At 37.7% G+C, this 17,663-nt stretch overlaps 1 protein-coding gene across 5 annotated transcripts in view; it reads left to right on the forward strand.

Moving 5' to 3' along the window:
- FUT9 (fucosyltransferase 9) overlaps positions 1 to 14,232 on the forward strand; it is a 112,230-nt gene extending 97,998 nt beyond the window's left edge. For all 5 annotated transcript variants that reach the window (XM_068937825.1, XM_068937826.1, XM_068937827.1 and 2 more), the window contains one exon: positions 4,271 to 14,232. In XM_068937825.1, coding sequence (XP_068793926.1) covers positions 4,271 to 5,358 — 1,088 coding nt within the window. In that variant the 3' untranslated portion in view covers positions 5,359 to 14,232. The remainder of the gene's footprint in view (positions 1 to 4,270) is intronic.
- Positions 14,233 to 17,663: the final 3,431 nt, after the last annotated feature.

Consider the following 17,663-nt stretch of genomic DNA (forward strand, 5'->3'; position numbering starts at 1 on the left):
ATGGCAGACAGTGTCAAAAGCCTTGCTGAAGTCCAGGCAGACAACAGCCACTGCTCTCCCCTCCTCTACCCAGCCAGTCCTTCCATCAGAGAAGGCTATCAGATTGGTCCAGCATGATTTCCCTTTGGTGAATCCATGCTGACTATTCCTGATCACCTTCCTGTCCTCCAGATGCTTAGTGATGACCTCCAGGAGGAGCTGTTCCATCACCTTTCCAGGGATGGAGGTGAGGCTGACAGGCCTGTAGTTTCCTGGCTCCTCCTTCTTGTCCTTTTTGAAGACTGGAGTGACACTGGCTTTCTTCCAGTCCTCAGGCACCTCTCCTGATCTCCAGGACCTTTCCAAGAGGATGGAGAGTGGCCTAGCAATAACATCTGCCAGCTCCCTCAGCAGTTGTGAGTGCATCCCATCAGGGCCCATGGATTTATGGATGTCAAGTTTGGACAAAAGATCTCTAACCTGATCCTCCTCCACCAAGGGAGAGTCTTCCTTCCTCCATCATTCCTCTCTTGTCCCCAGGGTCTGGAATTCCTGAGGACTGGCCTTAGCAGTGAAGACTGAAGCAAAGAAGGCATTCAGCAACTTTTGCTCTTGATGTATTTGAAGAAGCCCTTCTTGTTGTCCTTGACTTCCCTTGCCAGATTTAATTCCAAATGGGCCTCAGCCTTCCTTGTCGCATCCCTGCACACTCTGACAATGTTCCTATATTCCTCCCAGGTGGCCTGTCCCCTTTTCCACATTCTGTAGACTTCCTGCTTCTGTTGGAGATTTGTCAGGTGTTCCTTGCTCATCCAGGCAGGTCTCCTGCCCGCTTTGCTGGACTTCTTCCTCAGAGGGATGCACTGCTCTTGAGCCTGGAGGAAATGATACTTGATTATTAACCAGCTCTCCTGGACCCCCCTTTCCTTCTAGGGCCCTACCCCATGAGATTCCTCCAAGTAGGTCCCTGAAGAGGCCAAAGTTAGCTCTCCTGAAGTCCAGCGTTGCCATCCTACTCATTGCCCTGCTCCCTCCTCGGAGGATCCTGAACTCCACCATCTCATGGTCACTGCAGCCAAGGCTGCCCCCAACCTTCCCATCTCCAACTAGACCTTCTTTGTTCGTTAGTACAAGGTCTAGCATTGCACCTCTCCTCGTTGGCGTCTCCACCACCTGAGTCAAGAAATTATCCTCAGTGCTCTGCAGGAACCTCTTTGACTGTTTGTGCCTAGCTGTGCTCTCTTCGCAGCAGATGTCAAGGTGGTTAAAGTCCCCCATGAGAACCAGGAGTCCCAAAACCAGGAGTCAAAAGTCCCAGAAGCCCTATAGGCAGAGTTTGCTCATCCATTCCATGAGTTACTCAGTTTGCCTTATGTGGCACAGAGGTTATTGATTCTGAGGTTAGCACTTCGTGTTCAAAAATCACTGCTATTCCAAGTGCACATCTTAATTTTTATTGTTTGTGTTACCATAAAGTATAATAAAAGGATGGGAATCCATGGCAAAATCCTGCCCAGCTCCTCAGGCTGTAGACATATACTGCTAGAAGACTGTTGTAGTCTTCTGCTTTCTTGCAAGCCTCTCATTCCAGGTTTTAATGGCTCTAGTTTCGATAACCCTTTTCGATCATCCCATTAGCAGTAGCCTCAGAGTGAGGCATCCCAGGGATGTCTGCGCAGCTCCTAATGGGTGTGTGAGACTGCATATTGAATGCTTAGTTCTCTGAATCCAGAGGATGGACAACTAGAAAGCGCTATCCTGGCTGTGCACTAGTGTTTTGAGGAAAGGCCAAATCTAAGAACCGTAATCAGTACTGGACATATGAATCAACAGGGCTGCAAAGCAATGTGGGAAAACACACCCGGAAGTGATAAAATAGGTAAACGTACTCCATAGATACTCTAGCACAAGCAAGGAGTGTTTATCCTCACCCCTGTGACATGAACACTGATGCTGTAATTCAAAAGCTTCCTACACAAATATTATGCTGTTTAAGAATTACCATATGATGATGCACGGCTTTTCATCAGTTAGCAGCTGAGCTTTGTATAAAGTAAGCTCTGTCAGGGAGCATTGAACTGCAGTGTGACTAAGCTACAGGGCACAATGTTAAGGTACTTTCCCAATTCTCTATCTGGTCTGTTCCACAAAAAATGATGAGTCTCCCTGAGTAGACACCTTTCCCAACCTACTCTTCAAACTCAGCTCGCCCTGTTAAGGAAAAACTATACTTTTTGTGTTGGCTTCAACAGCACAGATAATAAGAGTCAAATGAAGACTGGCTCAGACCTTATCTCTAGTCTTATTTTTCCTTGAGTTTTGTTTCCTAGAACTCCTTAAATTAAATCCTTTATTTGTCAGATATCCCTTTCTAACTCTCATAATATTAAGGTAGGATAAAATCCTTCTGCTCTGGTGGGTCATAAACTCTCTTCCAGACATACTTCCAGCAGAATCGATATAGGCTAAAAAAAACTACCACTATGATGTATTGTAAAACCAACAATTTCAGTCAAAGAAATTTAACTGATGAGGCTAAGTGGAAATACCATGGGTACAACAGTTCCTCCCCTTAACTCCCTTTGCAACCATTTTGCTAAGAGCAGAGAGGACCTGCTAAACTATATCCACAAAGAAAGGTGCTGATATAAAAGACTCAGCCTCAGTATATCACTTTTTTTTTTAATAAGTAAAAACTTAAGACTATCTGCCTTTCCAAAATAGGGAGATAGAGAGGAAAATGCATTTTTCCGTAAAATATAATGTTAGAGTAGAGCTAGTTATGGCATTCCCTTCCTGTGCCTTCCCTCAACAGTGACTGTAAAGACATTTTTGTTATAATTGTGCTGATATGCTCACACATCAGTTTTTACATTTACAACGCAGCAAATGTATGTTGCATTAAAGGACCTCTGAATCACATTCTACCATGCCTTCATGCTGAATTTAATTATTTATTTCACAGATTAGATGTGATGAGCTATAAAATTGACTTAAAAGGCTTGAAATTCTCTTTTTATTTTTTGAATGCATATGTTATATATTATATATTTATGGTATATATTTTGTGTATATATTTAGGCATGATTTTTTATAACAATGTTTGTGGAACTAACTGGTAAAGATAATGAAACCCAAATCATTGCAAAATATGCAGAAAAAAAGAAGACAAGCAAATATTTTATAGTAACTGAAATGCACTGCAGAATTATTTTTCTGTAATAGGCCTGTATATTCAGAACACCTCTTTTTGGTAACTTGCAGCTGCTCCTTTCTTCCTCTTATATCATAGCACTCTTTACATGGTTGATTGTTTTTATTTTTAAAACTCCTCTACGTTCTTGGGCTACATTCAGGAGCAAAGGTTAGCGATAAGCAAACCCTAACTTTGCTACACTTCACAAGAACCATTTGGAAGAGAAGTTTTGCAGAGAGATTTTTCACTTCTTCCAAGAAGAGACCATCAAAAAGAGGGCAAACAGAGTACATGAACTTCTCTCTCATTTTTCCGCATGGAAATAATGGTGTCTTATAAAGATGAGGTATATCTATATTTTTCCTAATTGTTAGCTGTGACATAAAAACATAATCAAATGTTTAAAGATATCTTATTGCTCATTTTTCTTTATGTGGAATCTATGTGATGCTGCATATGGGGAGAGGAGAGCTGGGAACCTGTATTCCTGCTTTCCTTGCCTAGCTATTTTGGGAGCCTTAAAGAGAAGGCATGTATGCTCATCTCGTTGCAGACATCAGGCATAAACTGAATTTCTAAAAGTCTTACTGAACATAGATTTAAAGTTCTAGTCCCTTCCTTTCTCATTCCCCTAACCCCGCATCCTCCATATGTATATACACACAAATATGAATGGACCAAGAGTGCAGCATATTGTCCCTCACCTAGACACAGGACAGAATCAAAGGGTAATTTTGACTGCCTTGTCTGCCTCTTAAACTCTTGGCCTAAGTTCTAAACAAAAAGGCTTTTTAAACCGATACCGAGTTACAGAAAGTGTGAGATACATACACATACACCACATACTCTTTCAATTTATGTAAATTAGCTTTTAATACAAAGAGGAAAAATACCACATTTTCCAGTGCTTTGCCATGTGTGATGCGCAAGAGCACATGCGCATCACTGCTACTGTCTACTCCACTTCAGAAGCTTATGAGGTTACAGCTCTGTGATATTGAAGTTCTATCCATTTTGATGTCTGATTGTTTTAACAGGATATTTACTTGTAATTTAATACCTGATGTTATTCTCTCTCTTCTTCTTTTCTCTCAGAACAAATTATGACATCGACATCTAAAGGAATTTTCCGGCCATTTTTTATTATCTTCATTGTCCTTGGTTGTTTCATGGCATTTTTACTTGTTTATATCAAACCAACAAACAGCTGGATCTCTGGTCCTATAGAATCAGCCAGCTCAGTTTTGAAAATGAAGAGCTTCTTTTCTTCTAAAACTGATAATTTTAATGAAACAACTATTTTGATCTGGGTTTGGCCATTTGGTCAGACATTTGATCTAACATCCTGCCAAACGATGTTCAATATCCATGGGTGCCATCTGACTATTGACCGTTCACTATACAACAGATCCCACGCCGTTCTCATTCATCACAGGGACATCAGCTGGGATCTAACTAATTTACCTCAGCAAGCCAGGCCACCATTCCAGAAGTGGATTTGGATGAATTTGGAGTCTCCAACTCATACTCCACAAAAAAGTGGCATTGAACATCTCTTTAACCTGACCCTGACTTATCGGCGCGATTCAGATATTCAGGTGCCTTATGGCTTCATGATGGTTGGTACAAGTTCCTTTACATTTGAAGTGCCAAGTAAAGAAAACTTGGTGTGTTGGGTTGTAAGTAACTGGAACCCTGAGCATGCTCGAGTCAAGTATTACAATGAGCTTAGCAAATATATTGAAATCCATACCTATGGACAAGCCTTTGGAGACTATGTCAATGATAAAAACTTGATTCCAACTATCTCCACCTGTAAATTCTATCTTTCATTTGAAAATTCAATCCACAAAGATTACATTACTGAGAAACTTTACAATGCTCTTCTGGCTGGATCAGTACCAGTTGTACTGGGCCCTTCCAGAGAAAACTATGAGAATTACATTCCAGCAGACTCATTCATACATGTAGAAGATTTTCTCTCCCCCAGAGAGCTGGCAGAATATCTTCTGATGCTTGACAAAAACAACAAGATGTACCTTAGCTATTTCAACTGGAAGAAGGATTTCTCGGTGCATCTTCCTAGGTTCTGGGAATCACACGCATGTCTTGCTTGTGATCATGTGAAAAGACACCAAGAATATAAATCCATTGGAAACTTAGAAAAATGGTTCTGGAATTAATCTCTTTTTTTTTTTTTTTTTTTTGAAGTATCTGAAAGAATCCTTAGTCCAAATGGAGAGGAAAGCAGAAGAGAAGAAGGAAGGAAAAGAGAACCTTAGGTCATAGTTTATCAGCTCTCCTCTCTTGGCTATCTTATTTATATTTTATAAGAAATTTTAAAAGATCAGCAGCAGCAGTCATCAATACTCAGTTTTAAATTATAATGTACGTACTAGTTATGTGCACTGAAGAATATTTTATTGTTTACTATAATTTTTAAATGAGGGTTTTTCACATTTTCTGTGGAATATGTCCCAGTCTTACACATAAAGTAGTCATTTTTAACACTGTTCTTTTCACATTAGATTATCTGTTTAACCTGTTTGGAAAATGAGGACACAACTCTTAAAGTACTATAGAGAATTTTAAGAACATAATTTGCTGTTCTAGTCTGAAATGTCTGTAATATTTCAAAAGACAGTAAAGTTTTTTTATGGTCCATCTTACAACTTAGGAACACAGTAAAGTTCAATACCTGCCATTATTCCAGTGTGCACCTCTTTTTAAGGGTAATGAATTTAGAAATATAGTTTTAAAAAGCTATCACAATAGTAGACAGTCTTTGTTTCTAAAAAGGAAAATGAGTTTCCTAATGAATAGACCCATTAAGTTACTTCAGGAATATATCTGTTCTTACTCTCCTAAGAATAAAGATGTCAGATATAGAGAAAATGGATAATCTTAGTGACCGAAGCCCTGATTCATTCAGCTTTTGAGTACCTTTAAATTCAGCATGTGCTTAAGTCCCATTATGTCTCATGCATTGTTTACCCGAGCCAGGGTTGTAACTGGTGTTAAACTGATAAATAAGTAAACAAATTTGAATATAGGCATTTGATTGCATCAGCTTCATATATAGTATTCAGCTAGTAATAACAAGTTTTTGAAAATAGACTGAGAAGCTTTACCAATTTTTCTCATATAATGTTTTGAATAATTATGAGTTATTCCTCAAGTCTGTAAAGGTTTGTTCAACTTTAATTGTAGCTGGGCAACTTACTGTCACAGCTGATTAATGTGGAAAAAAACACTGAAAGAAAAATGCTGAAATTCAGTCTACATCAAGTATCAGGCCAACATACTCAATCAGTTCAGCTATCGAATTTTATTTTTGGAAAATAGGCTATGTGGCAGGTATAAACAAATGTACTCGGCAGCAGTAGATGCTATCAAAATTTAAGTATATAAATATGTTCATGAGTATTATATTTGCTATGATAACAAATACTAAAATGTGTTTTTGTCTTGTTTGTTTAAAATATGTTTTTAACACATGTATCACTTGATTTTGTTACTCTTTCAGCAAGATGTAAACACCTGACTGCTATATAGTCATAGGTATAAGACTGAGTTAATGCTATAGATGTATGGATATATTTTTGTTCCAAGTGAAAGCCACTCTGTTTTTTTTTTTACATCAAAATATTACAGATCACAGCTCCTACTGAGTTGTAGTCATCTCTGAGTCTTGTGATTATTTTTCGGAGATGTTCTAAATTATATTAATTTTTTTTCTGAATATATTACCTTTTTCTTTAAAGAAAGAATTATAAAAGAAACTGAAGTAAAAGAAATGTAAAAAGATACATACTCATTGCTAAGCGTCTTGCACGAAGTCAGCACATACTCCTGATCGTTAAAAGTTGAACATTTGGTCCAAATAATTTAGAGTCTTTAGACTTTTCCCTAAGTAAAGGAAATAACACACAAAGATCTCAAAGTATGAAGATATAAGATAATATCGTCTTTTCTAATTTATTGTGAACAAATACATAACCTGCTACTAACCTAAGGCCTGGAAAATGAAGCCACATATAGAAAAGGACAAAAATGTAAAAGTTTGATTGGAAAAAAAATAACTGATATATAAGACCTTGATCTAACAAAGTAACTGATCAAGTACTTAAGATTAAACTTGCAGACAACTGTTTTGAAGTGAGGGATAAGAGATGAACAACGATAAACATTTAGCAAAAGAAGGTAATTTTTCTGATAGCTCTTTTACCCTAGACTGGAACACAAACACTGAAGCCTGTAAGAGTAACAGTAATATTTCTGAAGTCGGAAACTGCACTGGAATGGTTATAGCATTATACCTGTACTTTCCTTATGGCTTCAAAAGCTGTTTTCTGATGCAGATATTTATTTCTGCTATATTTATTGCACTCTTAAGAAGCTAATTTATAAGATACTGTGAACCTCCTAAATTCACCAGCATTTCCATATGAAACAAGAAGAAAGAGTTTACCTTGCACATTAATGCAATATAATGAAACCCAGTCTTCTAAAAGTAAAGTACAGGCATGGAAGTAATACAGTATTTCTGTCATTTTGAAGGCAAATATCTAAAGCCTACAGAACAGAAACTAAGAGAATTTCACAATACTTTTTGGTTTTCAGGAGGGCTATGAAATTCTCAGTCACTTAATATGTCATTGCTTTGGCTGGATAACCTGATTCCTTTGATGCTGGAATTTGGAAGTTCTTTGCACTAATCTCAGTGGAAGTATATTCACCCTTTGGTGAATGTACACAATCCCTTATTTCATTCCTCATTTCAGGTAGTTGAAGCTGTGTTGTGCCAAGGTCTTAAGTCAAATCAGACTGGTCTCTTGTCTTCAAGAGTCAGCTCATGAATTCTCCTATTAGTAAGTATGTACAGTAATGAAATGAGAAGATAGATGATTTATCACTACAAGTATCAATTGGTGTCTATGCAGGGAAGTGTTTAAATATACACTGAATTTTAAGCCGGTAGGTAATGTCATTAATTCTGTGAGCACTGGATCAGGTCAGCACGGCTAATCTCTTGCTGAACCATTAAGATATTTGAAAGTCTTTCGCTACAACTGGGAACAGAGTTGATCTCCTCACAGAACCTTCACAAAAGGCTTGTATGTTCCTTTGCATTCAGGATGCATTGCTCAAATTGTCTGAAAGATTAATGAAATGGGAGAGAAATCTAATCCACATTGGAACGACTATGAATTATGAACATAGCCTAAGCAAATGACATCAGAAGTGTCAGCAAGGTATTAGGATGAAGTGCATGGGGTGGAACATAAATGATCCAGCCATTTTATGAAGTTTTCAGAGGGAGCTAGAGGTTTTGTCAAGCCTTAAGCAGCGCGGAATGTAAAGAACTTTTTGCTGACAAAATTTAAGCATCTTCAGAAATGTCCAAACTGGATGGTACCTGACACGAAGCAATGGATGTAAAATAGCTGGACTTCATGCATATGTAAAGGCAGTATAACTAAACCTAGACACTTAACTCCCAGAAGATTGATTCCAGTCTGTATGTGACATTAAGCATTGTATTCCTTCAGTGAACCCTTCTACACAAACAATTAGCATAAAGAGACTTGAATAGTAAATCACTTGAAAGGAGAATGGGCAAAACCAATAAATCATGGAAGGAAAAATAACTTGGAGTTGGTTAAAATAGAGAACACGGTATTGTTTGTGCCTTGGTAACGCTGGCAAAAGAAAACGGTTGTACATGACAAAAGAAATGGAAGATGAGAAATCACATTGATTCCCACTGTTTTCTCAACAGTTTTGTTTCAGACACTCAGCCTATTTTATGTGCCAGCCTGCAATAATCTGGGCACACATTCACTAGTTACAAGTTAGTTCTGCAGTCATTGCAATATGGCTTAACAACATCTTCTGCAACGCTATATTTTTCAAGACAGAGTAATCATTATCAGTTCCTAGCGATGCCTTCTTCTGGACAGCTTTAGGCTCTCTGTCCTGCACTGAGCTATCAACATTCCTGTCTTTATCGGTGCAGAAAATAAGATCCAAAACAGATAAAGTACTAACTGCAGACATATTACCAGCCCACTGAATGTGAATGGATACCAGATAAACCAACAGCAGATCCTTCCAAAGCAGACTTTTCCTTTCATTTCACAGACACTCAGTGACCACAGCAGCTCTTGCTCCATATGAGTTCTCCATTCCTTAAAGACTCCTGTTTGCCAGCTTCTTTGAATGCCTTTTCCCATCTGAGATGGCTGTAATCACAATGAACAAGCAGCTTGAGTGAGGCTCACACAATGTACAAGACACGGCCAGCAACATATTTGTCTTTTAAGAAACAGGGCACATAAATGAATGTTGCACTGAGAGAGCAGGAATCTGGGGATTTTTAGAGTTCATGCAGACTGAACAAGATGTTTGAAATTGGCATTACTGAGCACAAATAACTAGTTACTGTCTCTAGCTATTTATCTTTGCTCCTCAAAATGGGCTCTCAGGAAAAAAATGGTGCCACGTAATTCTCCCCACCTCCAATCAGCCCAGCCTCAGTTAAATAACCGAAAACTGCTGATGATTACTTATGAATGACATTCATGTTGGCCTTGTATTATCTCTCGTATTAGATAAAAAAATAACATCTGGGGGAGAGAAGTGAACTCTGTCAGTAAGCTGATCATATTTCATATTTGATACAAAGAATCCTTATCTCTTTTGTTTTTTTTTTTTTTTTTGAGGTAAATCATTCTGTCCCATTCATTCGGGAAAGACTTTAAGCACATGCTTATAGCCATGAGACACAAGCACATGCTTAAATTTAAGAGCATCTTAAATGCTTTAATGTATTGGGGCTTCAAACAGTATAATTACTGTAGTTGGGAATGGAGTTCATGTGACCTCTTTTGCATCCCACTGCCTAAGGGGAGCACCCTATGAGTAGACTGTCTGCTCCAAACTAAAAACTATTCGGACAAATTCTGGTTTAGTGTCTATCCAGCAGACCTTGGGCCTACTCTTCTGCTTCAGCAAACAATATGTGCCACCATCACCTCACAGTACGGTACTCCACTTTACAGCCCCGCTATGTTAGGCGTGGTATGTGCAATTGGATGTGGTATAAGGAGGAGCCAAGGCCTGCTGAGATAGTATTTAAAAGGACTTTGCTAGGAAAAAAACATAAAACCTGGTCACGTCTATGTATGTTCAGCCTGGACAAAGTGTACCCTGGGGAAGATGAGTCTTGACCTTGCCAGAATTTCCTCTTGGAGGGAAATACTTGGTTCATTCCAGATGGGACTCTGCGGTTGAACAACCACGTACGCAAAGTGGTAACAGGAGGTCCAGGGTCTCGGAGAGACTGGGCACATTAGTCTGTCTGTGCAGACTGACTCTGGAAGCGGTTAGGTATCTTTAGGAAGGCTTCTGACCTATTTAAATCTACCAAGTGCTTCCTTGGTCAAAAATAGTATGCTATTGAGAAAAGAATCAAGGTGAAGTGTTTGTTTATCTACAGGTGGGGGGCTTTGTAATTAATATTGGTTCACAGTTCTAGCTGTTTTTTTTAATGTAAGTGATTTTGAAATGTTAGCTAGAATCACAGAATCACAGAATCGTTTAGGTTGGAAGGGACCTCTGGAGATCATCTAGTCCAACCTCCCTGTTCAAGCAGGGTCACCTAGAGCATATTGCCCAGGATCACATACAGGCGGCTTTTGAATATCTCCAGCGAAGGAGACTCCACCACCTCTCTGGGCAACCTGTTCCAATGCTCTGTCACCCTCACAGTGAAGAAGTTTTTCCTCAGGTTCAGATGGAACTTCCTGTGGTTCAGTTTCTGCCCAGAAACTAAGATAATTCACATGATTCATACAAAATAGCTATTTCAGCCTAATCTTTTACTCCTCACTTAGGCAAATCTCCCATTGGAGTCAGCAGGTGACTTGGGAGATCCTCAGGTTAGGAATACAGGATTGGGCCTAGAGCAGAATGGCTTCGGCAAGAAACAGCCTTCTTATTTGTGGATGTTTCCCTTCTAAAATGTGAGTAAATAGTTCTAGTGGTCTTGCCAGTTCTACCTTTAGAAAATCTGTACAAAATTCATATTGGTTGGATATGTTCATAAAAGCTACAGAAATGCCAATAAATGGATTAAATAAAGCATTCAGTAATAATTTTAATTCATGGCACAAATGCCACAGAGTGATACAGATGATGAAACTACAAATTCATGAGGAATAATTAGACCTAGGGATATCACACTGCAGTTTCTGTACTGGAAAAAGTGATTTAATTACTCTATTGGAAAAGTAATTAATTGGGAATCTTCTCTTTTATGTTGCCATATTCTCTATGCAATTAACTGAGACCAAGAGTCTCTGTGCAGTGGATAGTTCAGATATTTGGTCACACGGCACAGAGCCCTTCCACCTCTAGGTTTATAGCCTGAATTATGAGTAGATTGGTGTAGACAGCTGTTTGGCAGCCTCTAGTAGACGATGATGAGATCTCACTCCAGTTCCTCATGGACTGATAGCCACACCACAGAAACTTTCATACAATTAGCTCTGTCAGTAGTTTCAGCCAAGGAGGCAAAGAGTTGAACGGAGACTCATCTGACACCTTGCCTTAGAGTGTTTCTGGGCACATTTACTACAGGATGATTTAAGAAGCTCATAGTCGTCCTGCCTGTACTGTGCCTGTTTACGACGAGGGCTTTAGTGTCCTGAGTAAAATAACAGAGTATTGGCATTTTTTAAAGCATGGTGCCAGGTTGTATGAATTAAGTATTCATAGCTGGGAAAATTCTTCATTAAATTTCCTAAGTAAATAATTATTAAGGAAATCATTTAATTGTTGCAAATTCGCAGCAAAAGCAATTGTTTGCTATTCTTTATATGGATTAACCCAGTGGAAAATATATTTTGATGAGACCTTATACCCTCCTGACTTGATAGAGCTAGTTTGAATCCATATTTATGCATGTATAATAGCAAATTTTGAAAGATATACGGTAAACCAGCACTTACATATATGAAGTTGGGATAAAGTTCTTTCCACAGAACCTTGAAGCTATAACCAGCCACTTTAGCAGTAAAAATGTTCGCATCAATCCTTTTCCTTATGACATGGTATGAAAAGTCAAGTCTCATGTTTGTTGTCTGGCAAATAAATTAACCCTAAAATCTACAATTTCCCTTGCTGTTTTGTTTGTAACACATATGTTCTAAGAGATGAGATTAAAAAGTATGGAAAGTTAACTCCTGTGGTGCAATTTAATGTTTTAAAGATGCGGTGGATATACTGAAGAGAACAAAGTGAGCGTTTTTCCATCTGTACAAAATCCTAATGTGCCAAACTGTTTCTACTGAATGAGCAAAACAGTTAAACATAATGACTTTTTATTAGGATTTGAAAAAATCTTCTATTAACGCACTGTAATTTTGCACTATTTTGTAAGAAAAGAAAAAAAGGAAAAAGAAAAAAGGAACCGAAAAAGAAACACAAAAATTTTAAAATCTAAAAACAGATGCCAAATGTATACTTTGTAAAATAATATTTTTCTTATATAAGGTGTCATCACATTGTGAATTTAACTGTGTTATTGTAAACTGTGAAAATGTGATGTACATTCGTGACACAGCCTAGCAAGGGCCATTTCTAACACACAGATGAGTCACCTGGACTTGTTTATATGAAACACATTCATAAATCTGAGATCACTTTTATACTTATTTTTTGTAGACTATTTTTCCACATTTACAACACAACTGTTATTTTATATCAAACATTGATTTTGCTTTAAAATATTATTAGAGTAGTTAGGTGGATGTCTTAAATGTGCCAGAGATTCAAAACCGTAACAAAGGTAATTCAGAAACTATTCTTTGCCAAACTGTAATGCTGCTAAAATCCAAAATGTTTTGTTGAATAAGCAGGCATACTGTCAATAAATGATGATAAAGTTTCTGTTCCATGGTAATGTGACAATATTACATTTGCTAGGATAAATGCCTGATAGTTATGAGCTACATTTCCCTTCTGTCTTTCTGTATGTTGGGGAAACAATACTGAGTGCCATAGCTGAATGTCATAGATATTTAGCCACTCATATTACGTGCCACAGACTTGACCTCCAAAATGTATTGATGAGAATTACGAGAAATACCTGCTGCTTGTGTAGATTCAAACCCACTTTCTCTGTTGAATCACAATAACATGGGTGATTGACACACAGGACTGGTATGATCTCAGTAAAGACAGTAAGTTCTAAATGTGGAAATATGGGCCCACATGTATTGACCTAGAGCAAGATCAGAACCACAGTCCCTCTCTTGTTTATTCGAGCTTACACATATAGCATTGAATGGGATCCGATATGAACCCTTGCTTCATGTTCTCAGATAATGATATTTCTTGTGCTGACTTTTATGTGTTTTATATATATCATATATAATGCATAAATATATACATAAGAAGTAGTAACTATGGAAAACTGGATTTTAATAAAAGTAATGAAAATCTGCAGGCACATTTTAAGATGCCATGTTAGTAGGAGATCCTGTAAAAAGCTGTATTTTTTATTTATTAGTGATTGTATATTTTGCCCCATGATGTAGACATTTTATAACAGGGATTCTACCAGACTTTGTGTGTTCCCTTTGAACAACATCATCACCCTGAAATGCATCTGAAAAATGTAGACGCTTAGCTACTGATGTTTGTCAGTATTTTTTTAATTTGATGTTGTTGTTAAAATTTCTTCTGATTACCTACAACTATGTTCACAGTTTTGAACACAATTTGACTGCAGTTAGAAGATACCTACTGTATGAAACCACAGGTAACTGTAACCATTTCAAGGACTTTCATCATTTATGTGAAATTAATCTTTCAGAACTCTGATTCCGACACAGTTAACAAGCAGCTTACTGACTCTTATTTATTGGGCACTGGAATTCTCCCAAAAGGATAAACACTGAATTATGTAAATAATAGTGCTCTATATATGCCTAACAAATTATTGTAATAGGTATATTTAAAATAAAAGGAAACATTCTAAGTGCACTGTGGTCTTAGATCATTATTTTGTAGGTCTGTTTTCATTCTTCTTCCCCTTGTGCAATTTCTCTTCACGAGTCTGTTCTGAAGACTGTTGCCAGTAGCACCAATGACTTTTGGCTGCGATCTCACAAACAGAATTCTAGTTCTTTTCAAGCTGTTACGGATGAAACCCTTGTAAGCTTCCAGGGTCAGACTGCATTCACATGGACTCTACATGAATTTGCAAAGTACAACAAGCAACATAGCTGAATTACTATGGTGCTACAATTTGGATTACTTTGCCTTGCAATATAATTTTGCAGCACCCTTTGAGCAATCATATCATTTTTTTGAAAATATAAGGCACTTGTTACTGGAAAATAGGCTTCATTAAGGAGGTATCAATTTGATGCCCAAAATCATAACTTACTTTTCAGAAATAGGGTCTATATAATCTTATAAAACATCTCAGAGGATGATCAGTAGAGTAGTAATTTAAATGCTCATACTTAATTGCTTCATCTACTGTTCAAATAACCTACATTTACATAGCTTAAAGAAGTGGTATCTCTAAAATAGCAAATGTTGTAACATAATGATGTCAGTTTAATTTTCAAAGCAATAAATAGGAATTTGAAATGGCTGCCACTGAAATACCTGTAATAAATACTGCAGTATTGCCAGTAAAACAGAACATTTGATCCCAGGGATTTCAGTGAATCCAAGGCAAAATATTACATCTGTGAAGCTTGACTAATGGGTTGGGGTCTTCCAAATCCTTCTCCTTCCGTTTAGACAGACAAATTTCCATTGCTCCTGAACTAACACAGCTTTGCTCTTTTGGATAATTTGTTTTTTAAAGTTTGTCTAATTTATGTCATTTGCTCAAACCAAACTTATCATCCTCTTGAACTCATCCATGACAAGTGCAGAGATAGATAGATAGACTCATTTTTAAGAGTATATATGAAAGAAGTCCCTGACACATTTCATTCTTGCATTCAAATGCCACATCAAAAAGTAAATCTTGGATAGAACATACAACTTTCTGTCTTTAAAGAGAGCTTTTTTTGAAATGATCCATTCCTCTCTCACAGCTCTAAAGAGTCCCCAAATATGCCATCTGCTTGAACACAGAGTCTTGTGTGTTTAGAAAGTTAGGCCTCCATACCTAAATGTCAGAAGCAGCCGACTTCATGAGGACTGCATAGAAGGTGTGCAGGTTCCTAGCACTGCTAGCAAGAGGGGCTATTACAGAGGCTGAAGGAACATCTGTAGGGTGAAAAGGTTGCTGTGGGCATGACTTCTCAGGCAGGGAAACATACAGCAACAAACTCTATATTAGCCTTACACAGGCTGGTACTTAAAGAGAAAACAGTTCATTGAACTGAAAGTGGAGCCAGTGTGGGAGTCTGAGAGCAGGCTAGGACCTCTCAGCAAGGCTAATAGGGGAGGCAGAGAGACAAGCCGTTCCACCACTTCTGGGTCCATTAGCTAGCTACAGCCTGTCTACACCACACTACAAAATAACCCGTTTCAGTTCTCACACTCACCGAAACAACAGCTTCCTTTTTAGTGCAATATTCTCTCAAATATTTTTAATTCCAATAAAATCTTAGGACTGAATAACAAGCTTTTAAGAGAAAGACCTAGCTGTAGGTTAAGATAACTCAGAGCAGGTGTCTATATGCATGTGGGTAGAGGTGCAATAAATATCTAAGCTCCCACTATAGTTAAAAAATTCGCAAATTTAAAAAGGCAATGGAGGCTAAGGGAAACTCAGCTCACCTACTCTGTGTGTCTTCATCTTTAATTCTGCTTGAAATCATATTGAAAAAGAACATATTAGGTAATAGTTCACTGAGTGCTATTATAATTTATTTTGATGTACAATGAATCAGGAAGCAGAAATAAAACAAAGTTGCTTGTGTTTAAACGTTAAAAATTAGAGAGTTCCATTTTTCAGTCAAAATTAGCTGTATGTGATGTTTTAATTGATACTTTTATAAAAGATCAAAATCATTTTCAAAATGTATTACCTTCAATCAAAAATCAGTCTTTTTCCATTTAAAATAACATTAATATTTTAGTAATGCCATACAATAATATCACCATTAATTTGGAAAATTCCATACCAAATTCAACTCTTCTCTTGAAATGTTTCTTTTCTTCCAAATGAGGCTATTTTTCAATGAAAAGATTCTTGAACTCAGAAAATGTCATCAGCTGTATTTTCATTCTTCACTTGGCCTCTGTGATCTGAATTCTGACATGTGTGAAGAACACACAGTCAGTGGGATGTGGTTAATCAAAATGGAAGAGTGGTTGTAAAAGGTTTCAAAATAATTTCTGTACAGTCACAGACTCCCTGCTCTACCACAATTGTTATTCCTGCAACAGGAGCAATCATCTAATAGCTGATTGCCATCTTTCTGACACATTCTCTCAGGTTATGAAGTTCACTTTGTTTTTTAAGCTACCCAGTCTTCTTATTCAGCACAATTGCAGATTCTGGCATGTACTGACACTGTCTCCACCTTATGTCAGCTTGGTTTCCACAGCCATATCATGCCTTCTCCTTCTATACTGGATCTATATGTTTATGTTATTCGTCAGCATATTGACATAAGCGAAAAAAATTAATATCTATCTCCAGCTAGAACAATTCAAGCCTCTGTAACCTTGAACTAGTGAGCCCTACCTCTTACACCACTGCCCCTTCATTGTCACTCAATTAGATTTAATTCACCAGTAAGTACACTGAATGAAATGTAACAAGGCACATGGGCAGTCAAGTGTTTTTTAATTAGTTCTGCTTGTCAACCAAATATATTTTAATGTAATCAACTGGACATGTCAATTACATCCAAAGTGGCTGTTTTACCCTTGAAACCTTTTGTTCTAATGTAGCTCCAAGCTTTCAGGCAGTTATAGACCCAGTCTTGAACTCAAAGACAGAAATACTGAGAGTGCAGATCAGTATCATAGGATAACCATACAGTCAGTTGTTATCTAAGACTGCCTGGTTAATGGGAAAAAAAACCCAGATACTACTGGACATACCACGTAATTTATTTTAGTGACCTCTACCTGCACAGACCCAGCTTGTGTCCAGCAGGGTTTATCAGCCCTATCTCAGCATGTCCCTTTGGTCTGTCCCTTGCATTCGGGCTTCTAGTCACCACAGAGCACCTTACGGACCCACAGAGCTCTGCACCCTGGACAAGCTGCCCGACAATAATGAAGTGTTGCTGCATTTTAAGCATTCCTGAGAGCTGGAGAGCAGCTCTCCACCTGGTGAGCAGAATTGAGCCAGTAGGCCACCCATTGGCCATATCAGATCTAAAAAGATCTGATGAAAGAGTATGTTCAAAAGGGCAGCTTCCTTTGTCTGAATATCTTGCATGCTGGATGTCTAAAAAATTCTTTTATCTTCCATTTATTTGATATTAAAAAGCAT

Source organism: Struthio camelus, chromosome 3 (genome assembly GCF_040807025.1).
Source record: "Struthio camelus isolate bStrCam1 chromosome 3, bStrCam1.hap1, whole genome shotgun sequence".
Classification (NCBI taxonomy): Eukaryota; Metazoa; Chordata; class Aves; order Struthioniformes; family Struthionidae; genus Struthio; species Struthio camelus.